Genomic DNA, 22394 nt, shown 5'->3' on the forward strand with positions numbered 1-22394 from the left:
TGGTAATACCAAAAAACTGAAAACAGCAAAAGATCTAAAATAGCCAACAAAATAGTGAAGGAGAAGAACAAAGTTGGAGGACTGATACTACCCAACTTTAAGACTTATAAAGCTACAATAAATCAGGCAGGGCACAGTGGTTCACGCTTGTAATCCCAGCACTTTGGGATGCAGAAGTGGGCAGGTCATTTGATCACAGAAGTTTCAAACCAGCCTGGGCAATGTGGTAAAAACTTGTCTCTACCAAAAAAAAAATGATATTGTCACTTTGAAAGACACTGGGCACAGTGGCACATGCCTACAGTCCCAACTACAACTATTCAGTAGGCTGAGGCAGAAGGACAGATTGAGCCCAGGAGGTAGAAGCTGCACTGCACTCCAGCCTGGCAACAGAATGAGACCCTGTATCACAAAATAAAGACATATAAAAAAATAAAGCTAGGGGAGGGATAGCATTAGGAGAAATACCTAATGTAGACGATGGGCTGATGAGTGCAACAAACCACCAAGGCACATGTATACCTATGTAACAAACCTGCACGTTCTTGACATGTATCCAGGAACTTAAAGTATAATTTTTTTTTTTTTTAAGACGAAGTTTCGCTCTTGTTACCTGGGCTGGAGTTCAATGGTGCGATCTCGGCTCACCGCAACCTCCGCCTCCTGGGTTCAGGCAATTCTCCTGCCTCAGCCTCCTGAGTAGCTGGGATTACAGGCACGCGCCAGCATGCCCAGCTCATTTTTTGTATCTTTAGTAGAGACAGGGTTTCACCATTTTGACCAGGATGGTCTCGATCTCTTGACCTCGTGATCCACCCGCCTCGGCCTCCCAAAGTGCTGGGATTACAGGCTTGAGCCACCACGCCTGGCTAAAGTATTAAAAAAAAAAAAAAAAAAAAAGGCCGGGCACAGTGGCTCACCTAATCCCAGCACTTTGGGAGGCCGAGGCAGGTGGATCACGAGGTCAAGATCATTCTGGCCAACATGTGGAAACCCCATCTCTACTAAAAATACAAAAACTAGTTGGGTGTGGTGGTGCACACCTGTAGTCCCAGCTACTCAGGAAGCTGAGGCAGGAGAATCAGTTGAACCCTGCAGGTGGAGGTGGCAGTGAGCTGAGATCGTGCCACTGCACTCCAGCCTGGCGATGGAATGAGACTCCGTCTCAAAAAAAGCTACAATAAATCAAAAGAGTGTGGTACTGGCCAAAAAGCATATCAATGAAACAGAATATAAAACCTGGAGAGACTCACATAATACAGTAAACTGATTTCTGACAAAAGAGCAAATGCAATAAACTGATCTTTGATAAAGGAACAAAGGCAATACAATTGGAACAAAGACAGTATTCAATAAATGGTACTGGAACAACAGGGAGGTCCATAGCAAAAAAGGAATTAATCCAGATACAGACCTTATACCCTTCACAAAAATTAACTCAAAATGTATTACAGACCTAAATGTAAAATATAAAACTGCAAAACCACTAGACAATGACATACGAGAAAACCTAGATGACACTGGGTATGGTAACAACTTTCTAGAACAATACCGAAATACATTCCAATATCTAAAGGCACTCCAATACACCAGATCTTGGATATGGTGGTGACTTTTTAGATACAATAGCTAAAAGCATTCCAATATCTAAAGGTATTCCAAAGGCAAGATCCATGAAATAAATAATGGATACGCTGAATTTTCTTAATATTAAATACTGTGTTCTTTTAAAGACAATGTCGGGGAGATCCAAGATGGCCAAACAGGAACAGCTCTGGAGTGCAGTTCCCAGTGAGAGCAACTCAAAGGGTGAGTTATCACCACATTCACAAACGAGGTACTGATTGTTTGCACAGTGGGTGTAGCCCGAGAAGGGCCAGCTGAAACAGGTTAGGGCGCTGCCTCACCTGGGAAGTACAATCCCTGGAGGACTCCCCTCCCTACCCAACAGAGGCCATGGGGGCTTTTCCATCCACTCTAGCACTACGGTTCAGATAATGCTGCTTCTCCTGCAGTTTTTACCACCCACAGACCCGGAGATTCCCAGGCTGAAAAACGCCACAAGTTTCCAGCACAGCTGGCAACACAGGTTTCCACACAAAAATTCACACAAATCTGGGCAGCCACTTTAACAGGCACCTGGAATGCCTGGGAGACAGAGCCACCCATTCAACTGAAAAAGAGGGGGCTGAAAGCAGGGAGCCAGGTGATCTGGCTCAGCGAGTCCCATCCCCACAAAGACCAAGAAATCTGAAACACACTCGAGTTTTGCAGCCAAACCCGAGATGGTCCAGCTATGTGATGGGAATGGCGTCCACCACTAACAAGGCAGCCCGCCACTACCGGGGCAGTCCACCACTACTGAGGCAGTCCACCATTACCGAGGCAGTTCTAACTGTACCTCTTTAAACAAAATCACAAAGAAGTTACACAGCATCTGGGGAGACAGAGGCTTTGGCAGCTCAGTAACACCTCTGCTGGCAGACTGTGACTAGACTACCTCATTGCTGGGCAGGGCATATCTGAAAAAAGGCAGCAGAACATCAGGAACTTATAAATAAAGCACCACCTTCCCAGGATAGAGCACCTGGGAAAAGAGGTGGTTATGACTTTCACTGCAGTAGACTTAAACATACCTGCCTGGCAGCTCTGAATGGAAGAACAGAGCTCCCAGTACAGCACCTGAGCTCTAATAAGGAACAGACCATCTCCTCAAGGGGATCCCTGACCCACAGAGATCCAAAGGGGCACCTCAGAAAGGAGAGCTCTAGTTGACATCTGGAGGTTATCCTTCTGGAATGAAGACAACAGAAGAAACTGGCAGCAACCCTTACTGTTCTGCAGCCCCCACGGGTGATTCCCAGGCATGCAGGGTCTAGAGTGGACCTCCAGCAGTCCTGTAACAGAGGAGCCTCTTAGAAGGAAAACTAAGTAACAGAAACAAATAGCTTCAATATCAACAAAATGGACGTTCACTCAGAGACCCCATCCAAAAGTTACCAATTACAAAGACTACAGGTAGATAAATCCATGAAGATAGGAAGAAACCAGTGCAAAAAGGACAAAAACACCAAATACCAGAACACCTCTCCTCCTTCAAGGGATCACAACGTCTCACCAGCAAGGGAACAAAGGTGGATGGAGAATGAGTCTGATGAATTGACAGAAGCAGGCTTCAGAAGATGAGTAATAACAATCTGAGCTAAAAGAACATGTTCTAACCCATTGCAAAGAAACCTTAAACAAAGGTTAGATGAAATTGTAACTAGAATAACCAACTTAGAGAAGAACATAAACAACTTAATGGAGCAGAAAGACACAGCGTGAGAACTTCACAAAGCATACACAACTTCCAGTAGACTAATCGACCAAGCAGAAGAAAGGATACCAGAGATTGAAGACCAACTAAATGAAATAAAACAAGAAGGCAAGATTAGAGAAAGAAGAGTGAAAAGAAATGAACAAAGCCTCCAAGAAATATGGGACTATGTGAAAAGACCTGGTCAACGTTTGATAAGTATACCTGAATGTGACAGAGAAAATGAATCCAAGCTGGAAAACACTCTTCAGGATAATATCCAGGAGAACTTCCCCAACCTAGCAAGGCAGATCAACATTCAAGTCCAGGAAATACAGAGAACACCACAAAGATATTCCTCAAGAAGAGCAACCCCAAGGCACATAATTGTCAGATTCACCAGGGTTGAAATGAAGGAAAACATGCCAAGGGCAGCCAGAGAGAAAGGTCAGGTTACCCATCAGACTCACAGTGCATCTCTCAGCAGAAACTCTACAAGCCAGAAGAGAGTGGGGCCAATATTCAACATCTTTAAAGAAAGGAACTTTCAACCTAGAATTTCATATCCAGCCAAACTAAGCTCCATAAGTGAAGGAGAAATAAAATCTTTACAGAGAAGCAATTGCTGAGAGATTTCACCACCACCAGGCCTGCCTTACGAGAGCTTCTAAAAGAAGCACTAAACACAGAAAGGAACAACCAATACCAGCCACTCCAAAAACATACTAAATGGTAAAGACCATAGAAAAAACGAAGAAAGTGCATCAACTAATGGGCAAAACAACCAGCTAGCATCAAAATGGCAGGATCAAATTCACACATAACAATATAAACCTTAAATGTAAATGAGTAAATGCCCCAATCAAAAGACACAGACTGGCAAATTGAATAAAAAGTCAAGACCCATCGGTGTGCTGTATTAAGGAAATCCATTTCATGTGCAAGGACACATGTAGGCTGAAAATAAAGGGGTGGAGTATGATTTACCAAGCAAATGGGGAGCAAATAAAAGCAGGAGTCGCAATCCTACTCTCTGATAAAATGGACTTTAAACCAACAAAGATCAAAGAGACAAAGAAGGACATTACATAATGGTAAAAGGATCAATGCAACAAAAAGAACTAATGACCCAAAATATATGTGCACCGAATATAGGAACATCCAGATATATAAAGCAAATTCCTAATGACCTATAAAGACACTTAGACTCCCATACAATGATAGTGGGAGACTTTAACACTCCACTGTCAATATTAGACAGATCAACGAGACAGAAAATTAACAAGGATATCTAGGACTTGAACTCAGATCTGGACCAAGGAGACCTAATAGACATCTACAGAACTCTCCACCCCAAATCCACAGAATATACATTCTTCTCAGCACCACATCACACCTACTCTAAAACTGACCACATAATTGGAAGTAAATCACTCCTCAGCAAATGCAAAAGAACAGAAATCATAACAAACAGTCTCTCAGACCACAGTGCAATCAAATTAGAACTCAGGATTAAGAAACTAACTCAGAGGCTGGGTGCAGTGGCTCACGCCTGTAATACCAGCACTTTGGGAGGCCAAGGCAGGCAGATCGTGACATCAAGAGATCGAGACCATCCTGGCCAACATGGTGAAACCCCGTCTCTACTAAAAATACAAAAATTAGCTGGGTGTGGTGGCGTGCGCCTGTAGTCCCAGCTACTCAGAAGGCTCAGGCAGGAGAACTGCTTGAAACTGGAAGGCGGAGGTTACAGTGAGCCAAGATCTCGCCACTGCACTCCAGCCTGGCAACGGAGTGAGACTCTGCCTAAAAAAAAAAAAAAAGTTAACTCAGAACTGTACAACTTCATGGAAACTGAGCAACTGGCTCCTGAATGTCAACTGGATAAAGGCAGAAATAAAGATGTTCTTCAAACCCAGCGAGAATGAAGACACAACGTACCAGAATCTCTGGGACACATTTAAAGCAGAGTCTAGAGGAAAATTTATAGCAATAAATGCCCACATGAGAAGCAAGAAGATTTAAAATCAACACCCTATTGTCAAAATTGAAAGAGCTAGAGGAGCAAGATTATAAAAACTGAAAAGCTAGCAGAAGACAAGAAATAACTAAGACCAGAGCAGAACTGAAGGAGACAGAGACAAAAACCTCTTCAGAAAAATCAATAAATCCAGGAGCTGCCTTTTTGAAAAGATCAACAAAATAGACCACTAGCCAGATTAATTAAAAAAAAGAAGAATCAATGCAATAAAAAACAATAAAGGGGATATCACCACCGATTCCACAGAAATACAAACTACCATCAGAGATTACTAAAAACAACTCTATGCACATACACCAGTAAACCTGGAAGAAATGGATAAATTCCTGGAGACTTGCATCCTCCCAAGCCTAAACCAGGAAGAAGTCAAAACACTGAATAGACCAATAACAAGGGCTGAAGTTGAGGCAGCAATTAATAGCCTACCAAGCAAAAAAAGTCCAGGTCCAGACGGGTTCACAGCCAAAGTCTACTAGACATACAAAGAGGAGCTGGTACCACTCCTTCTGAAACTATTCCAAACAATACAAAAGGAAGGAATCTTTTCTCAATCATTTTATGAGACCAACATCATCCTGATACCAAAACCCAGCAGACACTCAACAAAAAAAGAAAACTTCAGGCCAATATCCATGAACATAGATGCAAAAATCTTCAGTAAAATACTGGCAAACCAATTGCAGCAGCACATCAAAAAGCTTATCCATCATGATCAAGTAGAATTCATCCTACTTGATGCAAGGCTGTTTCAACATACTCAAGTCTATAAACATAATCCATCACATAAACAGAATCAAAGACAAAAACCACATGATTATCTCAATAGATGCAGAGAAGGCCTTTGACAAAATTCAACAGCACTTTATGCTAAAACCTCTCAATAAACTAGGTATCGACAGAACATATCTCAAAATAATAACAGCTATTTATGACAAACCCACAGCCAACAACATACTGAATGGGCAAAAACTGGAAGCATTCCCTTTGAAATGTGGCACTAGACAAGGATGCCCTCTCTCACCACCCCTATTCAATATCGTATTGGAAGTTCTAGCCAGAGCAATCAGACAAGAAAAAGAAATAAACGGCCAGGCATGGTGGCTCACGCCCATAATCCCAGCACTTTGGGAGGCCGAGGCGGGTGGATCACGAGGTCAAGAGATCAAGACCATCCTGGTCAACATGGTGAAACCCCAACTCTACTGAAAATACAAAAAATTAGCTGGGCATGGTGGCGCATGCCTGTAATCCCAGCTACTCGGGAGGCTGAGGCAGGAGAATTGCCTGAACCTAGGAGGCGGAAGTTGCGGTGAGCCAAGGTCGCGCCATTGCACTCCAGCCTGGGTAAGAAGAGCGAAACTTCGTCTCAAAAAAAAAAAAAAAAAAAAAAAAAAGAAATAAAGAGTATCCAGTTAGGAAAGGAGAAAGTCAAACTGTCTCTATTTGCAGATGACATCATTGTATATTTAGAAGACCCCCAATGTCTCAGCCCAAAATCTCCTGAAACTGATAAGCAACTTAAGCAAAGTCTCAGGAAACAAAATCAATGTGCAGAAATTGGTTTGTTTCAATGCACAAGCATTCCTATACACCAATAACAGACAAACAGAGAGACAGATCAAGAGCAAACTCCCATTCACAATTGCTACAAAAAGAATAAAATACCTATGAATACAATTAACAAAGGATGTAAAGGACCTCTTCAAGGAGAACTACAAACCACTGCTCAAGGAAATATGAGAGGACATAAACAGACGGAAAAACATTCCATGCTCATGGTTAGGAAGAATCAGTATCATGAAAATGGCCATACTGCCCAAAGTAATTTACAGATTCAATGCTATCCCCATCACGCTACCAATGACCTTCTTCACAGAACTCGAAAAAACCACCTTAAACTTCAGATGGAACCAAAAGAGAGCCTGTATAGCCGAGACAATCCTAAGCAAAAAGAATAAGGCTGGAGACATCACACTACCTGACTTCGAACTATACTACAAGGCTACAGTAATCAAAACAGCATGGTATTGCATACCATGGTACTGGATCTCCAAAACAGAGATACAGACTAATGAAACAGAACAGAGGCCTCAGAGGCAATGCCACAGATCTACAACCATCTGATCTTTGACAAACCTGACAAAAACAAGCAATGGGGAAAGGATTCCCTGTTTAATAAATGGTGTTGGGAAAACTGGCTAGCCATGTGGAGAAAGCAGAAACTGGACCCCTTTCTGACACCTTACACTAAAATTAACTCAGATGGATTAAAGACTTAAACATAAGACCTAACACCATAAATACCCTAAAAGAAAACCTAGGCAAAACCATTCAGGACATAGGCATAGGCAAGGACTTCATGACTAAAACACCGAAAGCACTGGCAACAAAAGCCAAAACAGATAAATGGGATCTAATGAAACTCCAGAGCTTCTGTACAGTAAAAGAAACAGTCATTAGAGCAAACCAGCAACCAACAGAAAGGGAAAAAAATTTTGCAGTTTACCCATCTGACAAAGGGCTGATATCCGGAATCTAGAAACAACTAAAACAGATTTACAAGAAACAAACAAACAAACCCATTCAAAAGTGGGTGAAGGATGTGAACAGACATTTTTCAAAAGAAGAAATATATGAGGCCAACAAACATATGAAAAATGCTTATCATCACTGGTCATTAGAGAAATGCAAATCAAAACCACATTGAGATACCATCTCCCACCAGTTAGAATGGTAATCATTAAAAAATTTGGAGACAACAGATGCTGGAGACGATGTGGAGAAATAGGAGCACTTTTACATTGTTGGTGGGAATGTAAATTAGTTCAGCCATTGTGGAAGACAGTGTGATGATTTCTCAAGGATCTAGGAATAGAAATTCCATTTGACCCAGCAATTCCATCACTGGGTATATACCCAAAGGATGATAAATCGTTCTATTATAAAGACACATGCACATGTATGTTCCCTGCAGCACTATTTACAATAGCAAAGACCTAGAACCAACCCAAATACCCATCAATGACACAGACTGGACAAGAAAAATGTGGCACATATACACCATGGAATATTATGCAGCCATAAAAAATGATGAGTTCCTGTCCTTTGTAGGGACATGGATGAATCTGGAAACCATCATTCTCAGCTAATGGACACAAGAACAGAAAATCAAACACCACATGTTCTCAATCATAGGTGGGTGTTGAACAATGAGAACACATGGACACAGGGAAGGGAGCATCAAACACTGAGGTCTTTTGGCAGGGCTAAGGGACAGCAAAGGGAAGGGGAGGTTGGGGAGAGATAACATGGGGAGAAATCCCAGATATAGGTGACAGGGGGACAGAGGCAGCAAACTCCCTTGCCATGTATGCACCTATGCAACAATCCTGCATGATCTGCACATGTACCCCAGAACCTAAAGTACAATAAAAAAAAAAACTGAAGTATTTGCAAAAAAAAAAAGAAAGACAATGTTAAGAGAATGAGAAGACAAACCACAGACTGAGAGAAAATATCTGACACATCTGATCAAAGATTGTTATCCAAAATATAGAAAGAACTCTTAAAACCCAATAAGAACACAAACAACTCTATTCTCACTTTGTTGTCCAGGCTGGAATGCAGTAGCAGGATCTTGGCTCACTGCAACCTCTGCCTCCCAGCAATTCTCTTGCCTCAGCCTCTCGAGTAGCTTGGACTACAGTCGCTCACCACCACGCCCAGCTAATTTTTACATTTTTAGTAGAGACAGGGTTTCACCCTATTAGGCAGGCTGGTTTCAAACTCCTGACCTTGTGATCCACCCGCCTCGACCTCCCAAAGTGCTGGGATTACAGGCATGAGCAAATGCGCCCAGTCCATAAACTCCCCTATTTTAGAAAAAAATGGGCCAAGGACCTTAACAGAAACCTCACTGGAGAAGATAACACAGCTGGAAAATAAACATATGAAAATATGGAGGACAGGTGTGCTGATTTCCTCCTGTAATCCTAGTGCTTTGGGAGACTGTGGGAGGAACACTAGAGGCCAGGAGTTCAAGACCAGCCTGGGCCACATGGTGACCCCATCTTAACAACAAAAAAAGCCAGGTGCAGTGGCTCACACCTGTAATCTCAGCACTTCGCAAGGCTGGGGAGGGAGGATCAATTGAGGTTAGGAGTTTGAGATTAGCCTGGGAAACATAGTGAGACCTTGTCTCTACAAAAAAATTAAAAGCAAAGATGCTCAACATCTTATGTCATCAGGAAAATGCTAATTAAAAAAATAAGATACCACTATACACTTATTGGAACAGCCAAAATCCAGAATACAGACAACACCAAATGCTGGCAAGGATGTGGGGCAACAGGAACTCTCATTCATTGCTAATAAAAATGCAAAATGGTATTGTCACTTTAGAAGATGAGTTTCTTACAGAATTAAACATATTCTTTCCATATAATCAAGTAATTGTGTTCCCTGGTATTTACTCAAGGAAATTAAAACTTATGATCACATGAAAACCTGAACAAAGATGTTTACTGCAGTTTTATTCATAATTGCCAAAACTTGAAAGCAACCAAGATGTCATTGAGTAAGTGAATGGATAAACTGTGGTACATCCAGACAAGAGAATATTATTCAGCACTAAAAAGAAATGGGCCTGACCAGGCTGGCTCATGCTGTAATCCCAGCACACTGGGAGGCCAAGGTGGGTGGATCACCTGAGGCTGGGGGTTCAAAGACCAGCCTGGCCAACATGACAAAACCCCGTCTCTACTTAAAATACAAAAATTAGCCGGGCATGGTGGCACATGACTGTAATCCCAGCTACTCAGGAGAATGAGGCAGGAGAATCACTTGAACCCAGGAGGCAGAGATTGCAGTGAGCCAAGACTGCACTCTGGCCTGGGCAACAGAGTAACACTTTGTCTCAAGAAAAAAAAAAAGAAAGAAATGAAATTAGCCTATTATAAAGCCGTGACAAGACAAGGAGGAAACTTAAGTACATATTACAAAGTCAAAGGCGCCAATCTGAAAAGGCTACCTGTTGTAGGATTCCAACTATACGACATTCTGAAAAAGGTAAAACTGTGAAGACGGTAAAAAGATCAGTGGTTGCTAGGGCCTGGAGGAGGAAAAAAAAGGCAGAGCACAGAGTATTTTTTAGGGCAGTGAAAATATTGTATGTAGTGATGGATACATGTCATTATACATTTGTCCAAACCCACAGAATATACAACACCAAGAATGAACCCTAAAGTAAACTACAACTTTGCTTGATTATGATGTGTAAATGTAGGTTAATGATTTGTAACAAACTACCACTCTGGTAGGGGATGTTGACAATGAAGGAAACTGCACATATAGAGGCAGTGTTCTATACCTTCCTCTCAATATTGCTGTGAAACCTCAAACTGCTCTTAAAAAATAAAGTTAAAAAAAAAAACACCAAAAATATCTGGAAACAACGCAAATACTCATCAACAGTAGTAAAGACATTTTGATATATTTATACAATCTAATATTATATAGCACTACAAGTGAACCATCACTAAACTGAGCAATACAAATTCCAAACAGTAATAAGCAACAGAATTCAGACAAAAGAACTCCTATTGCATGGCTGAATTAGTATACACTTCACTTCAAGTTCAAAAATGGATACAACTTCCTTCAATGAACAAAAAAAATTATCACATATCCATAAATTGTACACAATAAAAAGGAAAAAATTATTGATACATGCAACAGTGTGGGTCAATCTCAAAATAACTGTATTGAGTGAAGGCAGGTGGATAACAATACATACAATACAATTCCATTTATTAAAAATTCTAAAATATTCAAACAAACCTAAGTGTCAGAAGCAAATCAGTTACTGCTTATGGGTGGGGAGGGAGAGAAAAACCGGAGTAAGAAATTACAAAGGGGATTATTAATACGGATCCAGATTGTGGTGATGGTTTCAGGAAGTATATGCATGTCAACATGTATCAAATTGTATACTTCAAATATGTGCAGTTTATTCATGACAATACCTCAATAAAGCTCTTAGGAGGAAGTGAGGAAAGGGAAAAAGGGAGAAATGTAAGTGTGGAAGGAAGGAGAGGAGGAAAAAGGAGAAATAAAGTCTGAATGACTGACTTAAATTAGGTCCCAATTTTCTCATCTGTAAAATGGGACTACAATTTTGAACGTTAATAAGATAATGGGCCAGGCATGGTGGCTCACACCTGTAATCCCAGGACATTGAAAGGCTGAAGCAGGTGAGTTACTTGAGGTCAGGAGCTTGAGACCAGCCTGGCCAACGTGGGGAAACCCCGTCTCTACAAAAAATACAAAAATTAGCCAGGTGTGATGGTACATGCCTGTGGTCTCAGTTACTTAGGAGACTAAGGCACAAAAATCATTTGAACCCAGGACAGAGAGGTTGCAGTGAGCCATGACCACACCTCTGCACTCCAGCCTGGGCTGAGTGACAGAGCAAGACTCTGTCTCAAAAAAAAAAAGGAAAGAGAAAAATACAAAAATTAGCCAGACATGGTGGCACATGCCTATAATCCCAGCTACTTGGGAGGCTGAGGAACCCAGAAGATGGAGGTTGCAGTGGGCCGAATGGAGCTACTGTACTCCAGCCTGGGCAACAGAGCCAGAGACTGTCTCAAATCAATCAATCAATCAATCAGATAATATATGTAAAGTTTACATTTTTCCTTTCTTTCTCATTCAGTCCTTCAAGAAATATGATTATGTTATTGTGGCAGGGTCTGTGCTAACCACTGGGATACAAATGAATACTGTTTTACAGAGGAACATAAAAACAAATAACAAAAATAAATATCAAATTTTATAAATACTACAAAGAGATATGTGATGTAGCAAAAGATTATAATACGTGTTTTGACCCAGTCAGAGAGATTAGAAAAGTCATCCTTTGAGCAGTGACCACATTGCTGAGCTCTAAAGAATAAACAGGCATTAACTAGGTAAAGAGAAGAATAAGCATTTACAAAGCCTGGACTAGAGAGAGGAAGCCTGTCCATAAGATACCCAGTATCTCTGGAGTAGAAAGAATAAAGAGCAGCCTATAATTCATATATCTCTTTGTACTATGTATGCAGTTTTGTTATTATTCATTTTTGTTAATTGTTTCTATGTTCTCCTGTGAGACAATATTCTGTTGTATCCTGCAACTAGCACAGAACCTGGAACAACAAGGCTTGAAAGGTAGTTTGAGGGTCAGACAATGCAGGCCTATCTTAAGAGCAATGAGAAGCCCTTGAGATGGCTGAAAGAAGTAACAAACTGATCTGTACTATAGTTCAAAAAAAGTAATCCAACTACAGTACAGAGAGTAAGCTGTAGGAAAACAAGAATGAATGTAGATAGAGCAGTTAGTAGTTACTGCTGAAGTTCAGGCAAAAATAATGATAGTTGAGATAAGCATAATGAAATTAGAGATTTATTCTATGGAAAAACCTTTACTCAGGGCCTACCAAGTGCCAAGCACTATCACAAGTACATAGATACAGCAAAAAGACAAAATAAGCAAAAAAAAAAAAAAAAAGACAAAAATCTCTGCCTTTGTTGGGTTTATATTCTATCTAGTGAGAAGAGACAGAAAAATAAATAAGTGAAATATCACTTTTAACAGATGGTTATACATACAATGGAGAAAAACAAAGTAGTAAAGGGGAAGTAAAAGGAGGGAATGTCTCACTGCCCAAAGAATCAGAAAGGGATAGATTCTGGGCAAAGGAGGGATGACCCAGGAGTCCTGGACTTCTTACAGTGACTAACATAAACAGGGCTAAAAGGCATAAGAATATCTGCCCTGATAATTCTAAAGCAGATAGCGATAGTAGTGGTGATGGGGAAGAGGGGACTAAGGAACATGCCAAGAGATGCAGAGTTCTGCAGCCTTTCCTTTAGTCCTGCCAATGAAGATGTAGAAGCCCCGAGGATCGAAAGCCTTACCCAGAGCACTTGAGCCTTATTGCACTCCTTGTTGATTCCAGCAGAAAGGGGGAAACAAGAAAAGAATTGGACTTACATAATAGTTTATCCTCAATTCCTACTAGTCCGTTAACTCCATGAAGTGAGACGCTCTATCTTAACCATATTCCCATAATCCAGACAAGTACCCGGTACACAGCAGTGATGGGATATATATTGTTGAAAGAATATAAATAAATAGACTATTAAAGGCAAAGTATCCCTATATTATTATCAAGGTAAATATTTTAAATGTGTTCATATAAGTAATTACAAAGTTGGGGTAGCCACAAAATAGCTTTAAGTCAGTAGGTTAGCAGCTTTTGAGTTCTGTTTGATTTTGAATCATAATCAAATTATATTTATTCTTAAAAACTTTTAAATTTGCTATTCTAAGAGTCTTAAAGACAATCACATTTTATAAATTTTTAAGATTTTAAAATATATACTTAGGACTTTTAAAACTAAAAGTTACAAAAACATAAAATTAAACTGAAGATCAGAAAAGTATTTTCTAATTATTTTATCATGTTTGTTTAACAAATGTTAATACTTTATCCTACACACTCCTCAATTGTATTACATTACCTTGCTAGCATATGCAGTGAAAAATATGTAGATAATATTTTCAAGCAGAAATCTGCAAACCAGGGATTTAACAGTGTCACTTCAAGCCACTATATAGTCCTGTGGTATGTAGATGATATATACAAATAGATAGATATAATTACAGTATATATATTAAAACAAGTGTGCCTTGATTACTTTATTCCAAATCCAAGTAAGATGTTCTCAATTATTTATATTATAAAATTTAAATTGCTATTAAGTTGTTAAACAAATTACTTATTTAAAAAATACATACCGCTCTCTTACAAAATCTGCTAGTTCTTTTGTCGATATCTGTCCATGTTTCATATTATGGTAGAGGACATCAAAGCCACTATTTTTTTCCCCCTATAATTTAAAAAGATTTTTAGATTAACAAAAAACAGATAAAAAATGACTTGAGAATCTAATAAGCCGACACTAATATGCAATCCTGTGCTCAGGTGAGCTGTTTCTCCTTAATTTAATGATTTATTTATTGCATGATTTTAAACAGTATAAAGCAGTATTATATGCTTTGACAAAGTCTACAATTAACTATGTATCATATACCTATATACACACATATAGGCATACATTTTGTAATCACCGATAAAGGTACAATTAATAAAATTAAGTATGGGGCTAGGCACAGTGGCTCACGCCTGTAATCCCAGCATTTTGGAGGCAGAGGTGGGTGGGTCATTTGAGGTCAGGAGTTCTAGACCAGCCTGGCCAACATGGTGAAACTCCATCTCTACTAAAAACAAAAAAATTAGCTGGGCATGGTGGCATGCACCTGTAATCCCACTACTCGATAGGATGAAGCAAAATAATCGCCTGAACCCTGGAGGCAGAGGTTTCAGTGAGCCGAAGTCACAACACTGCATTCCAGCCTGGGTGACAGAGCAAGACTCCATTAAAAAAAAAAAGTAAGTATGAGTTTTAAGGAATAATATGCAGCATAATTAAGAAAGATAAACATAGACCTTTCAAAACATATTACCAAATCCCATTTCAACTTATTTAACACACAGTAAGAAATTCCTGATTATTTGAGTTTGTGCTTTAAAATAACAAAATCTTGATTTCTGAGTTAAGACAGTACAGTAATTACATCAGCACTGAGTATCACAAACTACTTAGATCTTTCAGCAAACTTGAGAAGTGAGAAAACTGATAAAGTTTAACAAAAGAGAAGTAACAGGCTATTTGCTAGTCTTTAATTAATGAAATTTTTTTTAAAGACAGTCTCCCTCTGTCACCCAGGCTGGAGTGCAGACATGTGATCTCAGCTCATTGCAATCTCCCTGTCCCAGGTTCAAGCAATTCTCATGCCTCAGCCTCCCAAGTAGCTGGGATTATAGGTGTGCAACACCAGGTCTGGTAATTTTTGTATTTTTAGGAGGGATGGGGTTTTGCCATGTTGGCTAGGCTGGTCTTGAACTCCTGGCCTCAAACGATCCACCCACCTTGGCCTCCCAATGTGCCGGGATTACAGTACAGGTGTGAGCCACTGTGCCCAGCCAAATTAATGAGATATTAATAGAACTAGATCACTACACAATCCTGGAAAACCTCTACTGCTGTTTAATGCTATAAATCCTAAATTAGTAAATTATAGAGAGAACATTAGAAATGTCAATTTAGCCAGGCGCTGGGGCTCACGCCTGTAATCCCAGCACTTTGGGAGGCCGAGGCGGGTGACTCACGAGATCAAGAGATCAAGACCATCTTGGTCAACATGGTGAAACCCCGTCTCTACTAAAAATACAAAAAAAAAAATTAGCTGGGCATGGTGGTGCGTGCCTGTAATCCCAGCTACTCAGGAGACTGAGGCAGGAGAATTGCCAGAACCCAGGAGGCGGAGGTTGCGGTGAGCCGAGATCGTGCCATCGCACTCCAGCCCAGGTAACAAGAGCGAAACTCCGCCTCGGAAAAAAAAAAAAAAAAAAAAAAAGGTCAATTTATTCAATGAAATAAAAGACAACTGATATACTAGGTTTAACAACTCTCTTTACAGGTTGCAGTTTTAATTTTTCTTTAGTGAAAATGAAATAATGAATAATGGAATATATTTGTTGGAAATAAAAGCAATACCATAAGCAAGTGTTATATAATCTAGAACTTGATTTTTCTACAGTCCACTGAAAACAGAAAGCGTAAGAACTTCCGTTATGTTGAAGTGATCCCTGATAAGCTCATCAGCTAATGTACCTAATAATTAGTCTGCCATACATATACCAAATTAAAATGTCAAATCTGTAACAAGATAATATAAACAAAACCTTAAGCATTTTGAACAACCATTTCCATTTATCAAGATGGATATAACATAAAACCATAGTCTTGTGAATCCAAACATTTCCCTTTGGCTTCTGCAACTTTACATGTTTAAGATTTATTTTTTAATTTATTGTCAGAGACTTGTGACTGTAATCCCAGCTACTCCAGAGGCTGAGCAGGGAGGCTTGGTTGAGACCAGGTGTTTAAGACCAGCCTGGACAAAGTGAAAACCTGTCTCTAAAAATGATAAGGGTTTGAAACTTCTCCAGTGACCTTTTTTAGAGCAACAGTAAATTAGACACTAAAAATTAAAAACCTGGACAGCATTCGCTTTTTTAAAAAAAAAAGATTTTGTAGAAACAGGGCCTCCTTATATTGCTCAATCTGGCCTCAAACTCCTAGCCTCAAGCAATCCTCCCACCTTGGCCTCCCAAAGTGCTGGGATTATAGGTGTGAGCCACTGCATGTAGCCAGCCTACTTTTGATGGGTCCAAGATTTGAAAAATAGGCAGAAGATAAATTGTATACTCTATAATCACATTATTAATTAAAAAAACTAATATTACCAAGTTTCCTTTTAAATATTTCAGAAAGTTCTTTGGAGGGGTAAGATAAAGGTCAGGAGGTATCGTCCTGTAAACACCGATAACATGCCTAATCTCCCTCTCAACTCTACACTACCTCAAAACAAATAAATACCATCACTTCCCACACTGTCTACATTTTCCTTTTAATCCTGCTCTTACAGACATTTACTAGACCACCTTGGACAAGTCAATGCACAATACAACATTAATATGTTTGATATATCTCACTTTATCTTGACTTCTCTGAAAAACACCATAAAACATTTTACTAATCCTAAAGATTTTTTTTTTTTTGAGACAGAGTCTTGCTCTGTCACCCAGATTGGAGTGCAGTGGTGCAATCTTGGCTCACTGCAACCTCGGCCTCAGTTCAAGCAATTTTTGTTCCTCAGCCTCCCAAGTAGCTGGGTTACAGGCATGTGCCACCATGCCAGGCTAATTTTTGTATTTTTAGTAGAGACGGGATTTCACCACGTTGGCCAGGATGGTCTTGATCTTCTGACCTTGTGATCCACCCCTCAGCCTCCCAAAGTGTTGGGATTACAGGCGTGAGCCACTGTGCCCAGCCAAGATTCTTTTTCCTTTAAGAATAGCCCCTTTAGTGAAGAACCTATAGATATACTTTTGATGTGAACTCAATAGATATGCAATGACAGCTCTCCAGTGCCATTTTTGCCTTGAAAACTGCTAGGGAGCTAGAGGTATAATACAGGCACACTTCATTTTACTGAGCTTTGCTTTACTGAACTTTGAAAATATTGCATTTTTACAAACTGAAGGTCTGTGGCAATCCTGTGTCAAGCAGGTCTATCAGTATCTTTTTTCCAACAGCATGTGCCCACGTCTTTCCTGTGTTAACATTAGCAATACAGTATTTTTAATTAAGGTATATGCATTTTTAGATAAAATGCTATTGCACACTTAATATACCAGTATAGTGTAAATAATATAGTGTAAACATTAACTTTTATATCCACAGAAAAACCAGAAAAGTTTGTGACTTGTTTCACTGTGGTTGTCTGAATTGAACCCACAATATCTCTAAGGTAAACCTACGTATGCAAGCAATTTTTCTACAAGTATACAGAACATTCAACGACAAGTCACAATCCCTTCTCGTCAACATTCTATTTGTGCAGTAGTCCCCTCTTGTCCACAAGGGATATGTTTCGAGACCCCTGTGGATGCCTCAAACTATGGATAGTACCAAGCCCTTCATATACTGTTTTTTTTTTCAATCTGATAACCAAGATGGCTACTAAGTGATTAATGGGCAGGAAGGGTATACACCATGGATGCACTGGACAAAGGGATGATTCACATCCCAAGTAGGAAACAATGAGATTTCATCACAGTATTTAGAACAGCTCAAAATGTAATGCTTATGAATTATTTCTGGAATTTTCCATTTAATATTTTCAGACTGCAATTGACCTCACATCTGCAACTGTGGAAAGTGAAATTATGGACAGGAGAGACAGTACATTGAAATTTTTCAGTCATGACCATTAAAAATACTCTTCAGAGCTACCAGCAAGATACTGCTAATGTAGATAATAGTAACTACAATATACAGTATGGCCGGGTGCGATAGCTCATGCCTGTAATCCCAGCACTTTGGGAGGTCAAGGCAGGTGGATCACCTGAGATCAGGAATTTGAGACTAGCTTGCCCAACATGGTAAAACCCCATCTCTACTAAAAAAACTTTAAAAATTAGCCAGGTGTGGTGGCACACCCCTGTAATCCCAGCTACTCAGAAGACTGAGCCAGGAGAATCACTTGAACCTGGGAGGCAAAGGGTGCAGCGAGCCAAGATTGTGCCATTGCACTCCAGCCTGAGCAATACAGTAACACTTGGTCTCTAACTAAATAAAAATAAAATAAAATATGTAGAATGGGCACTCAGAACGATTTGATGCAGGTACAAAAGTGACTCAAAGTTGACTGAAGGAAAGAAATCCTACTACCTTTCAAAAAATTGTTTTTCTCACCCTTCAGATATTTGTCCCCAATCTTTTATATTATAATTTACCTCTTCCAGTTAGTTGAATCCTTAAAGCTATCTAAATAAATATTATATGAGCTGAGAAAAAAACCACAGAAGCAAACAGTAGTTAAGATAATTTTTAAATTTTTATATCTTTTGAATTTTCTGTAATGTTCTATAAATAAAAATATTTTTCACCACTTTCAAAATGAAAAAACTGAACCAACAATTTCAGTTTTCTCAACTCTTCAATCTATGCTTGCAAAGAGACAGGCTACTGGCATCTTGTTCACTTCAGTACTTAAATCTCCAGTCCCTGTAATTCATAAATAGAAAAAAAAAAAACTGGAAGTATCAAAATGGGAATGATTAAAGAAAATTACACCCTATCTGGCCAGGTATGATGGCTCATACTTGTAATCCCAGCACTTTGGGAGGCTGAGGCAGGAGGAGCACTTGAAGCTAAGGGTTTGAGATCAGGCTGAGATAGCAAGACCTTGTCCCTGCAAAATGTTTTTAAAAATTAGCCAGGTATGGTGGCATGCGCATGTAGTTCTAGCCACTCCACAGGCTGAGGTGAGAGGTCCAAGAGTTCAAAGCTGCAGTGAGCTACGATGGGGCCACTGCACTCTAGCATGGGCAACAGAGAAGACCCCGTCTCTAAAAAAAAAAAAAAAAAAATTACAGCCTATCCATTTCATGGAAACCTATTCAAAGAATATTTATTCACATGAGAAAACTGCTTGATGGTAATATTAACCGAAAATATGAAGACACACAACTATATAGTATAATCTATCTTGAATTTTGTATTTCTAAAGAAAATTATAAGTGGAGAGAGAGAGGCTATAGGGAATTTGTGTTCTGTATTCTTCTGGGTTTTACCTATCACCTGATAATGGTTTTAATTAAAAAGGAAAACCATCTACACTTGCAACTGTTGCTTCAACCAACTGAAAACTCACTCTCCTTCCCCTAAAGTCAAGCAAACATGCTTGATATATCTCCCATAACCTTCACTCCTAGAAATCCATCAGGGAGCATGACTATCTCCTCAAATTTATCACACACTTTAACACTTTCCAATTTAATTCTCTCTGACTCTGGCCATTCCAGCAACATCCTCTAGCACATTTATCAATATAGTAGATATCATAACAGGTCTCAGTTGCTGTCACGCTGTTGTTTTTGTTTCTCCCCACATCAGAGCAATTCATACTTATGTTTTTGGACCAGATTGCTAATAAAATTCTTCCAACTCTAATATTCTTTAATTTTTCCACACTAAGAAAACTGAAAGCCAAGTCCTTATTTCCTTTCCTTTATAAGTCTCCATGGGATCCTATTTCCGTTTGAATTTCTAAGGGTGCCTTCTGTTAACTGTTCTAGAATTATGACATCAGAATGGATAATCTCAGGAGACACCTCAGTGACTCAAAAAACTACTTTCAACAGGCTTATATTAGCAAAATGTGCATGATGATTTAAAGCAGTTAAATCATCCTGCACATAACTGTTCCCTCATCCTTTGCTTAAGTAATTTAAGTAGTTCTGAAAGGATTACAGCATTTAGGATTTAGTGTGCAGAGCTAAAAAAAAATGCAGACATCAAATTTATATCCTTTCCAATGTCAAAGTCCTAAGATCCTCCCCCTGAACTGAAATATACACACTAAACCAGTATCAATTTTTCACTTCCAAATTTCTCCTATAAGGCAAAATATAAAACAAACAAATCACATCCCTTTAAAAAGTCTAAGGGCCTCACAATAAAATTTAGTGCCATCTAAAACACTATAATTCTATAATCTCTACTGTCAAATCTTCTGAAACAAGTTAAATGAATCTGTAGTCTTCATTTTCATAGCTTGTTGCAATGGGAACAAGCTGGGCCTGGCTAACTTGCTAACAGTTATACAATAATATATTTTAACCTACTAAAGTATATGTTATTTGGTCTTATCTCTGGAAAACCACATAAGAAATTGGTAATGATGATTGTCTTTAGGGAGCTCTTGATCACCAGAGAAAAAGAGGAAGATTTACTCCCTCTTGTACCTTTTAAATACTAAAGCACATAAAATTTGCAAATCTGTGAATGTATAAAGTAAATATATACAGAAATACAGATTTTGTTTTGGTGTGTCATCTGATGGGATCATATCCTAAAAGCAGGTATCCCAAACTATAATATTTGGAAATTTCAAGTAATCAAAAGCCTATATTCTGCATTTCAAATATGGTCACCTCAACTAATTTTCTAAAGATAGATATTTTTGGCCTGGTGCAGTGGCTCATGCCTGTAATCCCAGCACTTTGGGAGGCCAAGGCAGGAGGATGATGTGGTCAAGAGATCAAAGCCATCCTGGCCAACATGGTGAAACCCCATTTCTACTAAAAATACAAAAATTAGCTAGGTGTGGTGGCGGGCGCCTGCAATCCCAGCTACTTGGGAGGATGAGGCAGGAGAATCGCTTGAACCCCGGAGGCGGAGGTTGCAGTGAGCCAAGATGGCGCCACTGCACCAGCCTGGGCGACAGAGTGAGACGATCTCAAAAACAAACAAAAGAAAACAAAAAAATAAATAAATAAAAATTTTAAAACAAACAAAAAAGATACATGTTTTTAAATTTCACATGGATATATAACCCCAAAGAATGTGTGTTAGTCTCTCACCTAGGATACTAAATTTAGACTAGATAACCAACAAAAATACAATAATGTTTTGTACCCCAAAGACCTATTAATAGCAATTCCAGATTTTTAAAACACATTTTAATTCTCTCATCTTACCCAAGGAATGATAAATCAAATTTTGGATATATAACCAAAGCTCCAATTTAATTTTAAATCAAAATGTAAACAAAACCAATGAAATCAAGTGAAAAGAGACTTCAGTGCAGTTAAACAGTAAAAGGAGGAAAAACTTCAGGATAAAAATACCTAAGATAATGGGTGTTTGTTCATTTCTGATGTGCTGCCTATAGATAACCTCTGAAAAAAGTCACCTAACTAAAAATGTCAGCTGTTTACAATGTAATATATACGAAGGAATACTACTTAGTGTCTTTGGGTAAATGTTTCATATCATACATAGATTGGGATTACTACGTAAATGAGGATTATAAGGTATTCAACTCAGGTATGTTTTACATACTTATTTGTCCCCCCCTTAAGCAATAATTACCTATAAAATGCATTCCTTTAAGGTTTTTTTTGTGGAATTAAATAATCTGGGTGTACATAAAAATGTAATGCCATTTTAATTATATAGCAATGTTGCAATAATCTCAAGACTGTTATAAACTTGTACTCAATTATGCCTTGAGAAAGCAGCAGCATAGAGAGACACTTCCTCACTGTAATATTGATCACTATCTTTTTAAAGTTATATAATCTTTTGACGGGCCAACAATTATTTTTACATATTAAAAGCAATGGTGTGAATTTCTATTATCAAAATTATTTTTGCTGTCCAATTTTAATAGAAAAAATTCAGCTTATCAATGGTGCTATACTTTGTGGCAAACACTGACTTATCAACAACAAAACACCTGTACTATAAAAAGTTCTGAATAATTTTTTCCTTCAAAGGACAGTATTAAGTAAAGGAATTTTCAATGTA

The 22394-nt window shown here is 38.9% G+C and overlaps 1 protein-coding gene across 6 annotated transcripts in view; it reads right to left on the reverse strand.

The window, feature by feature from the left end:
- Nucleotides 1–22394, reverse strand: part of FCHO2 (FCH and mu domain containing endocytic adaptor 2) — a 133931-nt gene that overhangs the window by 106632 nt on the left and 4905 nt on the right. For all 6 annotated transcript variants that reach the window (XM_078365357.1, XM_054252198.2, XM_054252196.2 and 3 more), the window contains exon 2: nt 14185–14276. In XM_078365357.1, coding sequence (XP_078221483.1) covers nt 14185–14276 — 92 coding nt within the window. The remainder of the gene's footprint in view (nt 1–14184; nt 14277–22394) is intronic.

This window comes from Callithrix jacchus, chromosome 2, assembly GCF_049354715.1.
Source record: "Callithrix jacchus isolate 240 chromosome 2, calJac240_pri, whole genome shotgun sequence".
Lineage (NCBI taxonomy): Eukaryota > Metazoa > Chordata > Mammalia > Primates > Cebidae > Callithrix > Callithrix jacchus.